Source organism: Tachyglossus aculeatus, chromosome 24 (assembly GCF_015852505.1).
Source record: "Tachyglossus aculeatus isolate mTacAcu1 chromosome 24, mTacAcu1.pri, whole genome shotgun sequence".
NCBI classification, from domain to species: Eukaryota; Metazoa; Chordata; class Mammalia; order Monotremata; family Tachyglossidae; genus Tachyglossus; species Tachyglossus aculeatus.
This window is the reverse complement of record NC_052089.1, coordinates 20,579,320-20,598,350: the sequence shown is the minus strand read 5'-3', so window position 1 is coordinate 20,598,350 and position 19,031 is coordinate 20,579,320. Positions and strand designations below refer to the sequence as shown.

The 19,031-nt window shown below is 39.6% G+C and overlaps 1 protein-coding gene across 12 annotated transcripts in view; it reads left to right on the top strand.

Annotated features, from left to right (window-relative positions):
* Positions 1 to 19,031, top strand: part of ROBO2 (roundabout guidance receptor 2) — a 1,226,656-nt gene that overhangs the window by 1,148,315 nt on the left and 59,310 nt on the right. For all 12 annotated transcript variants that reach the window (XM_038766056.1, XM_038766059.1, XM_038766055.1 and 9 more), the window contains 4 exons: positions 770 to 1,001; positions 5,356 to 5,480; positions 8,584 to 8,755; positions 14,623 to 14,805. In XM_038766056.1, the coding sequence (XP_038621984.1) occupies positions 770 to 1,001; positions 5,356 to 5,480; positions 8,584 to 8,755; positions 14,623 to 14,805 (712 nt within the window). The remainder of the gene's footprint in view (positions 1 to 769; positions 1,002 to 5,355; positions 5,481 to 8,583; positions 8,756 to 14,622; positions 14,806 to 19,031) is intronic.

Here is a 19,031-nt window from a genome sequence, read left to right as displayed (position 1 = left end):
CCAGCTCCGCCAATTGCCCTGTGTGACTTTGGGCAAGTCACTTAACTTCTCTGTGCCTCAGTTACCTCATCTGTAAAAATGGGGATTAAGACTGTGACCACCCCGTGGGACAACCTGATCACCTTGTAACCTCCCTAGCACTTATAACTGTGCTTTGCACATAGTAAGTGCTTAATAATTCTATTATTATTATTATTATTAATAATAATAATAAACAGCACCAGATTGTTTAGTCTACTAAAACAGGAAGCAATTTAGGTCATTGTTTTCTTCTGTGGATCTCATTGCTTATTTAACTTCCTTGAAATCCCAGTTATGAGTGAGCCAAATTGCAAAGAATATAGAGGCTGATATTAGGGTTTTTTTACATGTGAAACCTTTTTCTTCAGAAGATTACATCACCTTTTTACTCATCAAATCCATGTCTGTGCCAGTGCTGAGGCCAGAGTTTTAGAAGTTGGCCAATTAATTGAAGAGTACCTCCTGCACAGTATATTGGAGAGTGGAAATGCTATCATAATCACAGAAATAACTTTAAAAAAAGCAGACCCACAAGTAAAGTTGCCTTTAATTTTAACAATAGGCTGGTGAACTCAATGCCAGTCATTAACTGTTTTGCTTTCGGGATGTGGCAGAAATTAGAAATTTATTTTGAAATGAAGTAGGTTCTAGCTTTTTCATTTCTTGAACTTGATGATATAAGAAAAACAACGTATTGTCTGTTTAATTTGTATGTCCCAGAGTAAGTGCCATTTGTCTCCTTTTCCAGGTTGACCGCCAATCCCAGTTCATTCAAGGATACCGAGTCATGTATCGTCAAATGTCTGCCTTACAGTCCCCATCGGCATGGCATAATTTGGAAGTCAAGGTCCCTACCGAGCGCAGTGCCGTTCTAGTCAATCTGAAAAAGGGAGTTTCTTATGAGATCAAAGTTCGGCCATATTTCAATGAGTTTCAGGGAATGGACAGTGAATCAAAGTCCGCCCGCACCACAGAAGAAGGTTAGTACTACGTCGAAGCGCGGGTCTTTCTTTTACATTTATTTTCATTCATTCATTCAGTAGTATTTATTGAGTGCCTACTGTGTGCAGAGCACTGTACCAAGCGCTTGGGAAGTACAAATCAGCAACATATAGAGACGGTCCCTACCCAACAACGGGCTCACAGTCCAGTCAAGGGCAATTTGTCATTTGTGTGTTCTGCTAAAGGTTTTCTGCCGCAGACATTTCCATGTAAGTTTTCCAGCATTTCCAAATAAAATTTTATTAATAGATGCTTTGATTGAACAGCATGAGTTCCTGTGTGCTATTTAATCACATGCCCTTGGGGCTGGGCTGTAGCCACAAATACGAGTTATTTAGTTCAAGTACGGATATCTCATTTCTTTTCCTCCCTCACCACATTTGTCTTTATCAGTGGATACGGCAAGCACGTTGCCATTGTTGACCCCTTAAACTGCTCAGAAAAAGTTACTTTCAATGCAGTTTGAGGGTGTTTTTTGTTTCTGAGAATTACATACATTTTTTAAAGGTTTATTGGGCTAGCACTATCTGGATGATATTTAAAGCCCCATCACTTTTTCCTCCTCCTCAAAGGTTTTCTCCATACTACCCACAGTTGGTTTTGGATTTTGATTTAGTTCAATATTACGAGCTTCTAGATAACAGGGTGTAGGGTGGGGGGAAACTACATGTTATCTGGTGTTCATGACTACAACATCCAAGGAGTGGCATTTTCCATTTATATCATCATTCTCCAGGGGACAAATCAGGTGATTTCCAATTTTTAAGGTCCCTTTCTTAGGCTCAATATCTTTTTTTTATAGTGAAGACCTTTTGAACTTTGCTTTCCTATATGTGTTAGTCACAACATCTAAAAGATTTATATAGTCTTGTACTAGTCTCTACCAGTTTCTCCTTCACTAAAGCTATAGCAGCAGTGGTCAAATGCCAGGCATTGTAAGATTTTTGAGGTCCAGTATTTAACTGTTCTATTTCATAAGCACATCACACAAATTAGCCCCATAAGCATTTTAAAATTATAGGATAGCTGTAATTTTATATACATTTCAATGAGGTTGTTCATTTCTCTTTGCAATTATTTCCATATTCATGCTTGGTAAAACATTTCAAATTAGTTTTTTTTTAATCATAAGTGTCTAGTCTAATCACAGTAATACTACGAAAGCAGTTGTAACAGCCAAATCTGGGAGAGTGTTCGGGAAAAATATCTTTTTAAAAGAGTCATTAGACAAGCGTAATAAAAAAAGCTAAAGAAAAATTACACAAGAGTGATAAGATTTCCGTTTGGCCATTTCTGAAAGCTTAACCCTATCAAAGACCATCACTAATAAGAAAAAGCAAGCTTATCTAGGCTGGAATGTGACATTTGAGGCCCCTTCCAAAAATCAATATTGCCACAGTTAGACATTTCCTGTAGATCAGACATTTGTAACCATTCAGGATCCATTCATCGCTTACCTCCTCGGCCTTGTGAAGGTAACAAATGGAATTCAGTTGGGTTATATCTGGGAAAGATGAGCAGCGATTTGAGTTCCGTCCCTTCTAAGGGAAGAAGCTGAGCACTGGAATAATTGACCTGTCAAGAATCGGGCATGGTGTTCTCTACAGGCCAGCAGCAAGGGAAATGAGAAAATGGTTTAAAAAATGTTGTTTCTCAATGTGGTCTATTTAATACCTACAGCACTGTCAGACAAGTGGTTTAATTTATATCATGGTGCCAGAGTCTTGATAGATATTACCTCCAAGAGAAAAAATAAGGAATAATAGTGTGTTGGGGGGTTTTTTGTGTATATATATGTAGTGCGTATGAGGAGACTCACATGACTGAAGGGTCTGTATAGACTATTGCAGTTCCCTCCTTACTCAGATGAATCATTAAATCTGTCAAGATCATTGAGGTGTTTGGTTGGATACTGGAATTTAAATATTCTTGAAGGAAATGTCTAGATAAGGACAATGGTGATATTCACTCTTTTTTAGAGAGTATTTTAACTGTCCTCCTGCCTGGCTGATTGGTTTAACCTAGTGTTTCTGCAATGTGGCCATAATGGTGATATAATGTGGTATCTGTTAAGCGCTTACTGCGTTCCAAGCCCTGAACTAAGTAGATGCAGAACAGTCTGATCAGACTCAGTTCCTGTTCCATTTGGTGCTCCTTTAGCTCCAGTTTACTCACTGTGCCCCAATCTGGTCTGTCTCACAAGTGACCCCTTTCCCACATCCTCCCCCTAGCCTGGAGCTCCCTACCCCTCCATATATGCTGGACCACCACTCTCTCCACCTTCAAATGATTACTGAGTTTGCATCTCCTCCAAGAGACCATCCCTGATTAAGGCCTTTTTGCCCACATCTCCCTCTCCCTTCTGCATCATCTATACCCACGGTCTTATGAGTTTGGGGCACTTGCTATTACCCTCACCTCTACAACACCTATGTACATATTTTAAATCGCGTATTGATAATAAGGATGGTATTTGTTAAGCGCTTACTGTGTTCCAAGCACCGTTCTAAGCGTTGGGGTAGGTACAAGGTAATCAGGTTGTCCCATGTGGTGCTCACAGTCTTAATCCCCATTTTACAGATGAGGTAACTCAGGCACAGAGAAGTTAAGTGATTTGCCCCAAATCACACAACTGATAAGTGGCCGAGCCGGGATTAGAACCCACAGCTTCTGACTCCCAAGCCTGTGCTCTTTCCACTAAGCCACGCTGCTGTGTATTTATATTGATATCTGTCTCCCCTACTAGACTGTAAGCTTGTTATGGGTAGGAAATATTTCTGCTAACTCTATTGTATTGTACTCTCCCAAGCACTTAGTACAGTTCTCTTCACGTAGTAAGTGCTCATCAAATATTGATCGATGATTTGATTGTTAGGAAAGAAAACAGATATTTAATCCCCAGTTTACAGTTAAGGAAACTGAGGCACAGAGAAGTTAAGTGATTCGCCCAAGGTCAGCCAGCAGGCAAACAGTGGAGGCAGCATTAGAACTCAGGTCCCGAGACTCGCAGGAAACTCTCTGCGTTTTCCAGTAAGCCATGCTGCTTTTTGATGATTTCCATCTTAACATAGTAGCTCCTGAAGTTACTCTTCTCTTCTTTGCTTTGAGGGACTTTTGGCTTTAAGGCCAAGTTTTAAAGGATGGCTATGGCCATCCTAATCTATTAAGAGGTGGGTATATGTAACTCATCTGTTTAGAGGATTTTATTCTCCTGCCAAAAAGGAGAGGAGAAGCTGGGGAGACAAAAAGATGATTGGGGAGGAGGAAAACGAGTTTGAGAAAAAAAGCTTGAGGTCAGTCAATCAATCAATTAATCGTATTTATTGAGCGCTTACTGTGTGCAGAGCACTGTACTAAGCGCTTGGGAAGTACAAGTCGGCAACACATAGAGACAGTCCCTACCCAACAGCGGGCTCACAAAAATGTGCTGGTTGCTGTACTAAGTACTGGAGTAGATACAAGCTAATCAGGTTGGACATAGTTCCTGTCCAACATGGGGTTCACAGTATTAATCCCCATTTCCAGATGAGGTAACTGGGGCACAGAGAAATTACGTGATTTGCCTGAGCTCACACAACAGAAAAATGGCAAAGCTGGGATTAGAACACAGGTCCTTCTGATTCCCAGGCCTCTGTTCTATTCACTAGGCTAGGCCGCTCTCTTTCCTCCATCTTCAGCTCACAGCCTTCACCGGACTGTTTTCTCATCTCTTCCTGCTTTTCTTTTCTCTTGGAAGGGATTGGATGGGTGGACAGATTTTCCACCCCATCTCTTCCTTCCCCTGCCTCATCCCTTGTTTACTGTGGAAGTTACAAAGAAAGAAACCTGAGGGGGAAGGAGAATGATGAAACTACAGTGAATATCTCTACTGATTATCGCTTCCTTTTTCCGAAGTCAACGGCTGTGTGGAATTAAAGCTCCCTTTTGTTTTACATTTGTACCAATGTGAATTTTCCCCCTGGGATTCATCGAGCATATCGAATCAGGCAAGATAAGATCTAAATACACAATTAGGGCAAATTGATTAGCAAGTTTTAGTTACTTTAGCAGGCATTAATTTTATGCATTGCAAGAATTTTCTTTGGGAAATGTCCCCGAGTTCTAGAAAAGCACAGCAATGGTCAGTATTGATTCCATGTTTACTGCAGTTTCATTCAGTGCTGTTCCTCACATTAGGAAAGCATTTTTCAAAATTGTCATTGCCCAGCAGTGAATTAATATTCAGGCCTGCAAGAAATGTGAATTTTATACACTTACCCTAGGCCAGCAAAATGAATGCTCACATATTGAAAATCACGTGTGGATTCTCTATCTCCCTTCTTCTTTTTTCAGCCCCAAGCGCCCCGCCACAGTCCGTCACTGTGCTGACAGTCGGAAGCCACAATAGCACAAGTATCAGCATTTCCTGGGATCCTCCTCCTCCAGATCATCAAAATGGAATTATCCAGGAATATAAGGTAAGGACAATCACAATGAGGAAAAAAAAGATTAAAAACAAATTAGAGAAGCAGCGTGACTCAGTGGAAAGAGCAGGGGCTTGGGAGTCAGAGGTCATGGGTTCTAATCTCAGCTCTACCACATGTTTGCTGTGTGACCTTGGGAAAGTCACATAACTTCTTTGAGCCTGTTACCTCATCTGTATAATGGGGATTAAGACTGTGAGCCCCACGTGGGACAACCTGATCACCTTGCTAAGTGCTAAGAACAGTGTTTTGCACATAGTAAGTGCTTAACAAATGCCATTATTATCATTATTATTATAATAATAATAAATTGTAGAGACTCTGGTCAAGCAAATCAGTCTGTTCTTTGGAAAGCCCGAATATTCACCCTTTAGAATGTCTTAAAAAAAATATTTTGGTATTTACTAGTTGCGATGCACTCTACTAACTGCTTGGGAAGGTACAGCAGAAGCACTTAGTACAGTGCTCTGCACAAAGGAAGTGCTTAACAAATACCATTGATTGGAGAGAAACATTCTCTGTCCACAAGGAGCTTTTAGAGTGCTTTTTCTACAAAATAATGGAAGCACTTTCATGATGCTTATTAAGCCCATTATATAGATGGAGGAACAGGGCATCAACAGGTCAGTAAAGCAGCAAACCTCAGTTCCTAATCCTGAGACTCTCCTTGCTACATTTTCCTAAAATCTTGTTCTGTTCAATCTCTCCCCTGTTTGAATCTCTGCACTGTGTACCCATGTCTTTCTGTAATAAAGCTCCCCACCATACCTTTCCTTCTTTCTTAACTGTCCTCTTCGTGCAGTGCTCCCTAGTTTACTCTCTATGCTTCTCTTCAGGAAATCTAAGCCTTTCCATTCTTACTCAGTCTTACCTCTCTTGCCTCTGGTCCTTTGTTCAAATTCACTGAACTGTATTTATTGAACACTTACTGTGTGCAGAGCATATAGTAAGCAACTGGGAGAATACAGTAGAGCAATAAACAGACACATTCCCTGTCCACCACAAGTTTACAGTCTAGAGAGGGAGACATACATTAACATAAATTTGGATTCTCCCCATGAGTTCCTCGCCTTTAAATCTGCCAGACTACAGCTCTTTCCATCTTCAAATCTCTTCTGAAATCTGACCTCTCCCAGGGGGCTTTCTCCAATAAATTCCCCCCCCCCCCCGGATAATAGCCTCTCAGCTATCAGCTCAAGATTAACATAGTCATGGAACTCCTAAAACGTATTCATATATCATTATTATAGTCTATGATTTAAGCACTTATATATTCAATTACCCACTCTTCCCTTCCCTTGTTCCTCCATTTGACGATAGGCTTTCTGTTAAACTGTAAGCTTGTTGTGGGCAAGGAATGTGTCTGATAACACTGTTGTACTCTCCCAAGTGCTCAATACAGCAAACACTCTTTTAATACTATTGGTTGATTGGTTAGAGAGCACAGTAGAGGTGAAGACACCATCCCTGGCATCATGAAGCTTACATGATCCTCCCCTCAAGGAACTGACAGCCTAATAGGGGAGAAATATATTAAAATAAGTTACAAAAAATAGAAAGGGTAGAGACTGAAGATATATTTACAAGTGCTGTGGAGCCTGAGATGGGATGGATATCAAACTGCTTAAGGGCTACAGACCCAAGTGTATAGGCATTCTCCTAAATTGCCAGTCCAGTGTATTACCCACAGTAGCTGCTGAATAAATGCTATTGATTGATTGATTGATTGACAAATTGTGATAGCCAGTCTCCACCAATTATCAATAGAGTGGGATCAAGATTGTTTAAACATACCCTAATGCCAGGATTCCAGCATAATCACCTTGTGTTTCAGTCCTCACTGTGCTGATGATGGTATTTATTAAGCACTTACTATATGCAGACACTGTACATAATACTGGGATGATTCAGAAATAATCAGATTGGACACAGTCCCGGTCCCACATGGTGCCACCTGAGAGGGATGGAGAACACAGATTTTATCCCGATTTTACAGATCAGGAAACTGTCCTGCCCCATCCCCAGCAATCTGGTGTTTGACCAGGATTAAATGCTTCCAATAGACGATAAGAAAGGTGTAAGGAGGTGATGTTTCTCTCTGTGGGATCAAAATCAGTTTGAATCTTCTACAGAGATTATGTATTCTAATTTAATCTGATTTGAAAATAGGCATTTATTTTTAAAATTCATGCAAAATAAAGCATAGGACTGAAACTCTGGAAGCAGTAATGCTGCTATTAGTTTATATTTGCTTTTTAAGTCAAAGTATTCTCAATTTGAAAGCCACAAACACAAAAAAATTTACATTACCCTTTGTATGTGTCCTAGTTATATTCATACATATGCACGTACAATCATTTGTCAGTATTAAAATTTATTAATTCCAATGTTTTTATTGACCAAGCTTCATCCCAGTCAATAGTTGTGACTTGTAAATTCCTCAGGATAACTTCACCTGCATAAATTAATAGCTGATTATATATGATAAACACATTGATTTATTGATGATTATCTTGGCCATCTTGGATATTGGAGATAGATGCACTGATATAAGATGCACTTCCTACCCTTACAGTGTATGTCTATATTACTGTCAGGGTAAGATATCTGTGATATTTTTAAAATAATCTAAAAAAAAGGAAAAAGTACCACTTTTCAAAGATACCAGTCACAGAGGTGGTCAAAACTCAAAGGCAATTGGATGTTTGATATTTAGAGCAATGGACAGAGCTGGCAGTATGGATCAGAGAATAATGACTTTCATTCTAATATAGGCTGATTATATAAGGGAGAAGAAAATTGAAACGTTGACAGTATTGGGGAAGAACTTCAGAAAGTGCGACCTTGTTATTTTGGCACTTGGTATGAGTCCATTGGAAAATTCAAGGCTTTCATTCATTCAGTTGTATTTATTGAGAGCTTACTGTGTGCAGAGCACTGGACCAAGTGCTTGGGAAGTACAAGTTGGCAACTTATAGAGACGGTTCCTACCCAACAGCGGGCTCACAGTCTAGAAGGCTTTCATAATGCTGATGGTTATAACATCACAATTAGAATCATGCCATCTAACTTTCTTCTCCCCCTTCTCTCTCTCCAGATTTGGTGCCTGGGAAATGAGACTCGATTTCACATCAACAAAACAGTGGATGCAGCCATTCGTTCTGTCGTGATAGGTGGGCTGTTCCCGGGTGTTCAGTATCGGGTAGAGGTAGCAGCTAGCACCAGTGCAGGTGTTGGAGTAAAGAGTGAACCTCAGCCCATAATAATTGGTGAGTCATGTCACTGTTTGTTGGTCTTGTAGTAATTAGAACTTCACAAAGCCTTGAGAACTAATTGCTCTTGAACGTGAATCGCTATTGAGATTGAATTAGGTACCAAGAGGTATATTTGGGCCAAGCCAATTGCTTCACTATTAGTAAGTTGCAATACCTATTTGGAGAAGGTTACTTGAAGCCCATGTCAGCCTGCAGAGAGCAACAACAAAATCTCAGCCAAGGACAATATTTACACGGTGCAGAGGGGGTTGGTGACGTATTGGTCCTCTCTGCCACTCCCCTATCCATGATCCGAGTTGTTCTAAAACAAAACACAACCTCAAATAACCTCACTTCTGGGAAGAGGAGAGCCCAATGGAGCGATCATTGCTGATGCAACAGATGGTGAGGCCTTTATCTGTGGATATAATAATGATAATAATGATGGCATTTGTTAAATGCTTACTGCGTGCACAGCACTGTTCTAAGCACTGGGGGGATACAAGGTGATCAGGTTGTCCACGTGGGGCTCACAGTCTTAATCCCCATTTTACAGATGAGGGAACTCAGGCTCAGAGAAGTCAAGTGACTTGTCCAAGGTCAGACAGTAGACAGGTGGCAGAGCCGGGATTAAAACCCATGACCTCTGACTCCCAAGCCCGTGGTGTTTCCACTGAGCCACGCTGCTTCTCCAAGCTAGGTTTTTCTTTCTGAAGCATATCAATAACATGGGTATTGATGTGTTATGAAATTAGTATTTTATTATGAGTTTACTAAACCTGCAGACAGATTTCCAGAATTAGTAACTAAACAAATTAGTAACTTTTTCAGTTAAGATGATTTGTAGTATTACCTTACTTATCCTGCCTCTGCCCCAAGTCAATGTCTAAAGACTTTCTTTCTGAACATATGAAGTCTTGTTTTTCATCCATCCCCAAGTAGTTGGGTTTGTTCCTGCTTAAGAGCCAGTGGACTCTGGTCCAAATAGAGAGGAGAGCTAATGGAATGAAGTCTTTGTTAGGAACGTTTATCTGCATCTAATTAGGCTTCCCACCTCAGATACATTTCATGACCTGAGAGGAACCTAGAATCTTCTAAATAGAAATAATAATAGTATTTATTAAGCACTTACTATGTGCAAAGCACTGTTCTAAGTGCTGGGGAGGTCACAAGGTGATCAGGTTGTCCCACGGGGGGCTCGCAGTCGTAGTCCCCATTTTACAGATGAGGTACTGAGGCACAGAGAAGTTAAGTGACTTGCCCAGAGTCACACAGCTGACAATTGGCGGAGCCAGGGTTTGAACCCATGACCTCTGCCTCCAGAGCCCGGGCTCTTTCCACTGAACCACACAATGAGAGGGAAAGGGAATATAACCCAGAGAAGAAACCCAAGATGCATATTGCATGACAGGGTCTGCAAAAGAGCTACTACTCCATTCATTTGTATGAAAACTCAGATGATTATTTCCCATATGTAGGATTTCAGGCAGGGCCTAAAGTATGGTCTCTCGTAGTGTTTTCATATTATTTAAGGCTTTAAACTGAAAGGAGCATGAATGCCTAATGTATTTTTAAGATCTGGTCCCATTAACTTTGTGTAGAAAGGAATTGTCCCCAAAATTGTCCCTTCAGGCCTGACTCTGCTATTAGCCGATTCCTGCCCAACACACACACACACACACACACACACACACACACTCTCTCTCTCTCTCTCTCTCTCTCTCTCTCTCTCTCTCTCTCTCTCTCTCTCTCTCTCTCTCTCTCCCTCCCCCCCGAACTATCCTAAAACAGAATTGATCTAAACCTTCCTCTAGCTTATTAATCAATCAATTAATCGTATTTATTGAGCACTTACTGTGTGCAGAGCACTGTACTAAGCGCTTGGGAAGTACAAGTTGGCAACATATAGAGACAGTCCCTACCCAACAGTGGGCTCACAGTCTAAGAGGTTAAAGCCCAGGAATTAAGAATCTCATATTCATTTCAAAATCGAACTTCAGGGTTTCAATATTATAAAATGCTTTCGGTGGAAACTACTAAAAATAAGAGTAGTTTTCGAATCTAACCAGTCTGTGTCCAAATTTTATCTATTGAATTAATGCAAAGAAAATAAAATTACATGTTAAAAAGGGATAAGAATGATGTACAATGTAAATTAATCTTTTAAAAAAGGATATATTTTTTACATGGACTGAGTTCCAAGCTGACTAAATGTATTAAATGGCCACTAAGCCCATATACATGTTACAATTTTATGACTCTTTAAAAAATGTTTTTAATTTCATTCAAGAAAACAGTTTTCTTTGGGTTATGCCATGACCCCAAATTTATTGTCCATGATGGGTATTTCCCCAAAGGGACTGAGGATCTCATTTGCACAACCATTTCCTCCAGTCTTGAGTCATATTTTCAAGTGTGCCGAGCATGCAAATGACCAAAAACACCCATAACGGCCCCTAGGTTTGGTCTTGATAGTTAGAGGGTACTGAGGAACTGAACAATTTTTCAGGGAAATTGGGTAGCGAAGACAGTCCATCCTGTTCATTTAGATCAAAATTGGAATTGTTCAAATTCTTAATACTTGTAGTGTTTACAGCAATGAATTCCAAAGCTCTCAATTCTGAAGAAAATGCAGACTCAGAATTCCAAAACTTTTCCTTGGATATAGATCCTTTACATGATTTTATTGGAGTCTTAGTTCATTTTGTATAGCATGCTGAGATTAGGTTAGATCACAAAGTACTAGAAGAATAATTACGGGCTTTCACTTAATTGCCTAACTTTAAAACATGCCTCCCAAGAAATCAGGCAAGTCTTGGTTTCTAATATCTTCAGTATCTGAGGGGGGTCTTGGAGGAACAAAATGTTTCAGTATTTTAATGGTTAGTGTTGTAAGTGCAAGAAAATAGAGAATGGTATTTTGACATTAGGAATAAAGAAAAAGAACCAATTAAAATGTAAACCTATTTCCATTCAGAAAAGGCCATTCCCTCCCCAAGTTGTGTTTCCTTTTACTCCATTGCTAGACAGAAGACAGCATTTAATTGTATCTTTAATGATCCCTGATGATCTTGCCTGGTAACTCTATTTTCACACTTATTCCATGGATGAAAAGTGATTAGAACTGTCCATTCTGCTTTTTCCTTTTCAATATACATTCCTCCTATTGTCTGTTCCAGGGTGGAAACCATTCTTAGAATCACCCTCGGTACTTCATTTCCCTGCGTTTTAATTAGATCCCTTATTGGCTATTTGGCCTATTTTATAGCTGATCATTTTCTAGTTCTCTTTAATTGCTGCTACACTTGAAACAGTCAGCTTCTATTTCTTGCTTTAGCTCCAGACTCCAAAAATAATTCTGGTATCATGACAATAAATAAGAGCTTGGTGAAAATAATGTCCCAGTCACATTTATACTGAGCTCACCAGCATTAAAAGTAGAGAGAAAGCCCTTCTTTTAAATCACTTCTTAGTAGTTTAAGTATAGTTTGTGTAATTAAAGAAAAGCTCTGTAAATGTGGTTGGTTTTACAGAAACACAAATCAAATAATTTTCTCTCTGCTACACATAAGGACAACTGGATTATCATAGAGCAACATTCAAGTATAATACGAACAATAAGGACATTTACTGTAATATTGGTTAACAGTACATCTATTGTTCCTCTAATCATTTGGCCTGTTCATGCTTACATTCCATAGTTGGTGTAATAATATGCAGAACAGCTGCAAACTTTCACAGTAATAGGTACAATTGAATCTGATGTGTCTAATTAATTTTTGGTCCAACAAATTAGTTTTGTTCTTCATTACTCTCCAATGGGAGGAAGACATTGTATTTCATTTTGTCTGCAAGAACAATGGAGCGTTACAGGTCACACACAGTCCTTGTCTGTGTTCTAATTAGTTGAACTGACAGCATTGTTACAGAAACACCTGCAGCATATGAAAATATAATACACCTTGGGTGACATATTTATTATTTCTGATTAAACACACATCAAATGCAATGTTCGGGGTCAGTTTTCTTCAAATCATATGCAGCTACACTTATTTCTTTTTTGGCCATTGAGTAGTGGTATTCATTATCTTATCATCTGTAAAATTAGCAGTTACAGTACTAGAGCCATATGATTCTGATTACTTGTACATGTGTACTTGTGAAGTGTAGGCAAGTAAGCATATATCCAGACTGCTATCACAGTAGGTCAACTACCCGATTTCATGAACTGCCATTTAGGAAACAAAACTTTCAGAAAAGTAGCACATTTGTCCCAGCTGCTTAAGATTGGAAAAACACCCAAAGCCAGAAACTCTGGGGTTCTAGCCCCTCAAAAAGCCAAAGTTCTGGTAATATCTGAACTAGAACTTCGGTGTTCACTCAAGACCTCTTCTCTCTCCTCCTTACCTAATCTTATCCCAGATTTCCTGGCTTTGGCAGGATGAAGTTGAATCTTTCTCAGAATCTGGAAAGATGTTTGGACAGGACTATTAAAACTATGAATTCTAAGCTAGCACAGTAATGGGATGACAGAGCTCACTGTCACAATGATTTGGATATGAAAGATTAAGGTCATAAAAGCACTCAGTAAATACGATTGAATGAATGAATGAATGAATAAAAGAAGTTTTCCTTCTTTGGCAATACTACAAACCTCTAGAAAGTATAACTCAGAGACCATTCTCCGAAGATTCCTGTATACTGTCTATGCTTTTGTGGTGTTACTTTTCTCTTTCCATTTTAATGATGTCATTTCAATGCTAGAATAAATACCAGATCTTTAAGTACAAATATCACTTGTTCCAAGGTTTGAGCAGTCAAGCAGCATGGCATAGCGTACAGAGCATGGGCTGGGAGTCAGAAGGTCATGGGTTTTAATTCTGGCACCACCACTTGTCTGTCGTGTGACCTTGGTCAAGTCACTTCACTACTCTTTGCCTCTGTTACCTCATCTGTAAAATGAGTATCGAGACTGTGAACACCTTATGAGAAAGGGACTGTGTCCAACCCTGTTTGCTTGTATTCACCCCAGCATTCGAAACAGTGTCTGGAACATAGCAAGTGCTTAACAAATACCATTATTAGTAGTAGTATTATTAGTATTATTTTGAGATGGAGAAATTATGTCAATGATATCATTTCCCTGTTTTCCAAATTGGTGTAGGACCTGAAGAATGTAGGAGGGGGGGATGAGTTTGGAAACATTTCCTACCTCCTCAGGAAGTCATTAGTGTTTTTTAATGTTAGGGGTGGAGAAAGAAGAATAGCAACTTGTGTTTCATCTTAAATATGTATATTAATTCTGAATTAAATTTTGAGGCACTGTTGAAATATCTCACTCTCCGCAGTTCTTGGGAAGATAATTTCACTCAATTATCATTAAAAGAAAGGGGGAAAAAAGCTTTCATGTCTGTCAGAAGCCAAATGATTTCAAGATTAATTAAAAATTGAAATCATTTGGTGTCCGTGGACCTTGGTCAGTCATCCTCTTGGAGAATACCGAACTAAATAAATGGGTCTGCACAGTCACTCCGAATTTGAAATTGGTCTTCAGCAATTCCAATTCTTTTCATTGGCATTTTATGACTCTACCTAGTTGAAGTCAGAGGCTGCTTTCCCTGCCTTTTTCACTTGTTTCAATGTCTATTTGAAAGGAAATATTCCTTGTTCTAGCTCAAAATCCGATCTTAAGAAAATTAAAACTGGGCGAAATAACCCTTAGCACCCTTTCAAACCATGAAACATCATCTTTTTTTTGAGGAGAATAAACTGCTATGGCCCCAAATATTAAGACAAATAAAGAAGCAAAAAGAAACCGTTTGAAGGTGCATTCTCAGCATCTTAGTGTTTAATATTGTTTTCCTCTGTCCTTTCTTCCTCAGGGAATCGTAACGAAGTCGTCATCACGGAGAACAACAACAGCATAACTGAGCAAATAACTGATGTTGTGAAGCAACCTGCCTTTATTGCTGGCATTGGAGGAGCATGCTGGGTTATTTTGATGGGTTTCAGCATCTGGCTGTATTGGCGCCGAAAGAAGAGAAAGGGGCTCAGCAATTATGCCGGTAAGAGCAACTGCCAGTTGCTTACGATATTCGCTGGTAAAGCATGCAGCTCCGATCGCAATTGGGAAAAGAAGATTTTCCCTTTAATAACGGTATGAATGAATAATTGATTGTGGATGATTTGGTTAGACGTATGCTGTGAAATGCAACTGCGACAAAGCGGCAATGCACTGCTCGTTATCACATCTCATCATAACCATATGCCAGTTGGCATCCTGGAGTCATCACCCACAAAGCATAGGAAGGATTTAAGAGGGCTTAACCACAGGTCTAATCTTGTATGGTTGCAGCTTGTCCTGTGAGAGGCAGATCTGAGAAGAAAACTTCATAAAATGCTTGCATTTAAAAAAATTAGACGGAAATCTTTCCTTTAGATCGTTTGAGAAGGGAAGCATAAATTACAATTACTCTGTGGTATCCATTCATAAAGTATATAACCTCTTACAATGGATTTTTTAAGAAAATGTATTAGGCAATTGAAACAATACTGCTGCACTATTTTTTTCACAGACAAAAATTCTCAGTGATTTCAAAAGCACTTTAAGCTATCATTTCTTATTTTTGACTCTCAGACTGTCAAATATGTAGCAATCCATTCACAGAATGATTTATTTCCAATTAAGTTTTGTTATGGGGAGTAACCTATGGCCTTTGAGCTGTTGCATGAAATTATCCATATTTTGATCCATACTTGGATCTTTAGTAGTAGGTAAACTGTATACATTACTCCCACCCTTCATTTTAAAAGAAATGCAAAATATCATGAGTAGCATTTTACTTGATATATGATTTACATATGCTGCCTGCACAATTTAAGTACACTGAGACCTATATTCTGTATATGATTTAGAAGTGAGGATACCAATTTTTTTCTAAAGTGGCACAGTATATTTTGTGGGGAGGACTTGCTATACTTTAAAATGCAATGAAAATTTCCCCAGTGACTATGTTCTTAATTGAGCAGGTAACAGTACTTTGCACCTCCAGAACAGTAATCATTGTGCTAGCATTTCCATTATTGTAGAAATATAAAGTACTTTATATGCTTAAGAAAGACAATTCTCAAGGATTCATTTATGGTTTCATGCTCTCATGCTGCACAGGGAATGTGGCACATCCATTTTAGTACCGAATTCCATACAATTCAACTGACTAAATTCACCACTGACTTTTCTACCATCATTAACTACTAATGGGCTGCCAGCTGGTTAACACTAAAACTTGGTTGTTTTCATTTGTACGCAGTAACCTACCCTAATGAACAATTTTCAGAGAAACTTAGCCGCCTGCAATTATTGCTTGGTGACCGGGACCGTAACTCACACAATGTTTGCCTTCTTGTTTTCCAGTTCAGTCCTTCACTTTCATTCCTTCAGGTACTGTCCATCTGATACCTCACCCAGCTTTTCATCCACTAACTAACTTAGTAGGATAAACAGATGAATTCATCTCAACTCAGATGCAGTAAACCAATATCTGGGAAATGCAATGGCTATAGCTTCCAGTGGAAAGCCACACTAGCTCAATAATCAGGCTTGTCATTGTCTTCCCCCTTTCCCCCCAACTGTATGTTCATTCATTCACCTCTATATAATTTTTGTTTTGACAATTGGAAGCATTTTGGGCCTAACACCATAACTGTATAGGTAGACATTTTGCACAAAGGGCCAAATTCCACTCTTTCGATGATCCAGGCACTTAACTTATAACTGTTTCCTGTGTCTTGCCTGAAGCAGGGATTGTCAGATGTGCATCACCAATCCTTCTTTTGGGTTACTCTAAACCTGCCTGGAGAATACCCGTTTCTACTCAGAGAATGCTCCTGGAAGGCCTAAAGACAAGCTTTCTTGTCCCAATCCCTGTGCCCTCTCCTTTAGAGTCCTGTTTGCCTGCCCTTCCCTTTAAATCAGTGCTCATTTGTGTCCACGTGCAGCAATTGTACGGGACAGGAATCTGGAATCTGGTGGTGGCATCTCCATAATGGCACAGACTCACGCTCCTGTTAAGTCGCTCCCTTTAGGGACTTGATTTTGGGTCTGCATGGTTGAAAGAAATCTATAAAGTGCACGCTTTCTTGGTGGTGCTAACAAATGTAGATTCATTAGGCAGCTAAAGGAATTTGAAGTCTGGATGACCATGTTTTGTGGCAACTCAGCCTGGCAGGGTTTATAAATGTCAGGCTGTCCTCAGGAAAGTGAGGCAAGATGAGATAATTTCCTTGTCCATGTCTCCTGATTGGCTCATACGTTTCTGACAGCTATTGCCTGAGGGTTTTGGTTACCAGTCTGATCGCCCTTACCACTCTACCATCCTGCTGGCATTTGGGGTCAGTCCCCGAGGCCACGCTGGGAGGAACAGCCTGTTAGCTTTTTGTCACTCAGACAATATTTCCTGGGACAGATGTATAGGCAGGATTAGTGTACGGTGATCTGCCTAAATTCTTGCTTCTGACGCTACTACTGCTTTGGAAAGGGGTTTGATGTGAGGTCCCCTCATTTTCCAAAAAATCCCCACTTCCTAGCTTTGAGATTTTCCATTATAAGCAGTAGATGGTTTAAGGAATGCATGTGGCAGAATGCCAGTGGATTTAATAGTCGGGTCCCAGAGATAGACACCAAAAATCCTATAGTAAAATTTCACGTTAACGATCAGATCCGAGAGCAGAATTTGGCCTTCAAATTTTATACTTTTTTTCCCCCATTCAGAAAGTCACCTAGAAGATGATTTGTAAACTAATGTCCTGTTTTTTTCATGTTCATCTTCTACTCACATTCCTCAGATACAAACATGCACCGCAGGTTTGCACATGGCACAAAGAAGGGGAGCTGGAACAAAACAGGTATCCCCTCTAGTATAATATACAAACTCTTTCCATTCCTTCCAGGACAATCATGTTGTTGTTCATACCATTTCACAGGCGTGAACATGTCATGGGGACTTCCCCGGATTCACGTTATAAAGGCTCACTACCTAAATTAGAAGAACTGCTCAAGTAGAAAAGAGTGAGAACCCACAACTCAGTTTTCCCTGGGCTTCCAATTACTACCGCTTCATGAACTGGTCAATTTTGGAGGCGCATAAACGCCGTAGACCACTACAGAACCCATTTTGTGCTTTGCAGTAGATACTGTGTGTACATTGTTGTGATATACTACGTGGTCCCCTAAGGTCTGAAAGAGTTCATGCTTGTCCCTAACTGCTCGCTGTCTGGAAATAAGATGAGACATCCTTAGTACCTAGCACTAATCATAATTATTATCATATTCATTAAGCACTTACCCTGTGCCAAGCACTGGGATACATATGAGATAAGATTGGACACAATCCCTGTCCTACACTGGGCTTATAGTTGAGAAGCAGCACGGCCCAGTGGAAAGAGCCCGGGCTTTGGAGTCAAAGGTCATGGGTTCAAATCCCTGCTCCGCCAATTGTCAACTGTGTGACTTTGGGCAAGTCACTGAACTTCTCTGTGCCTCAGTTCCCTCATCTGTAAAATGGGGATTAAGACTGTGAGCCCCCCATGGGATAACCTGATCACCTTGTAACCTCCCCAGCGCTTAGAACAGTGCTTTGCACATAGGAAGCACTTAATAAATGCCATCATTATTATAGTTCAAGAGGGAGGAAGACCAAGGGAAAGATTTTTTTTAAAAAAGGAAAACTTCATATCATAAATACAGAGATTTCTGAGTAGAATATTGTCATCATAAATGAAGAAATAAACTTCTAGAATCTGTATATTTTGCCTGTGCACTTGGATACAGACACTTAAATATACTGGTATTTTATGAAGGCACAGACCATCAGTGATGCAGTGAGTGGAAATATATTTTTGATCTGTGAGTAGGTCCAATTTATTGAATGAATATTGTCCATGGGGCTTATGGGTTTTAGAAAACCAAGTAAATACAGACAGATTCAAATCATAGGGAAAACTGTGAAATGCCCAACATTTAATGTCCGGACCTTAAAATTGTTGGTGGAGTATAAAATATTTGACAGAATCATCCCAAGGCAGCCAGAAGATTTGATGGAATTTTTATACACTGATTATCTGTTCTGAGTTAATGCTTATTAGAAGAGGATTAATCTACATTCATATTTGAGAAACAGCTTATCAGAAAACAGAATGAGGCTTGGCTGGCAACATTAAAGTTTTCATTTGTGGGAGGAAAATGTGGCCTACTAGAGATAGGCACCCAGAAAGCTTTCTAAAGCTTTCTTGC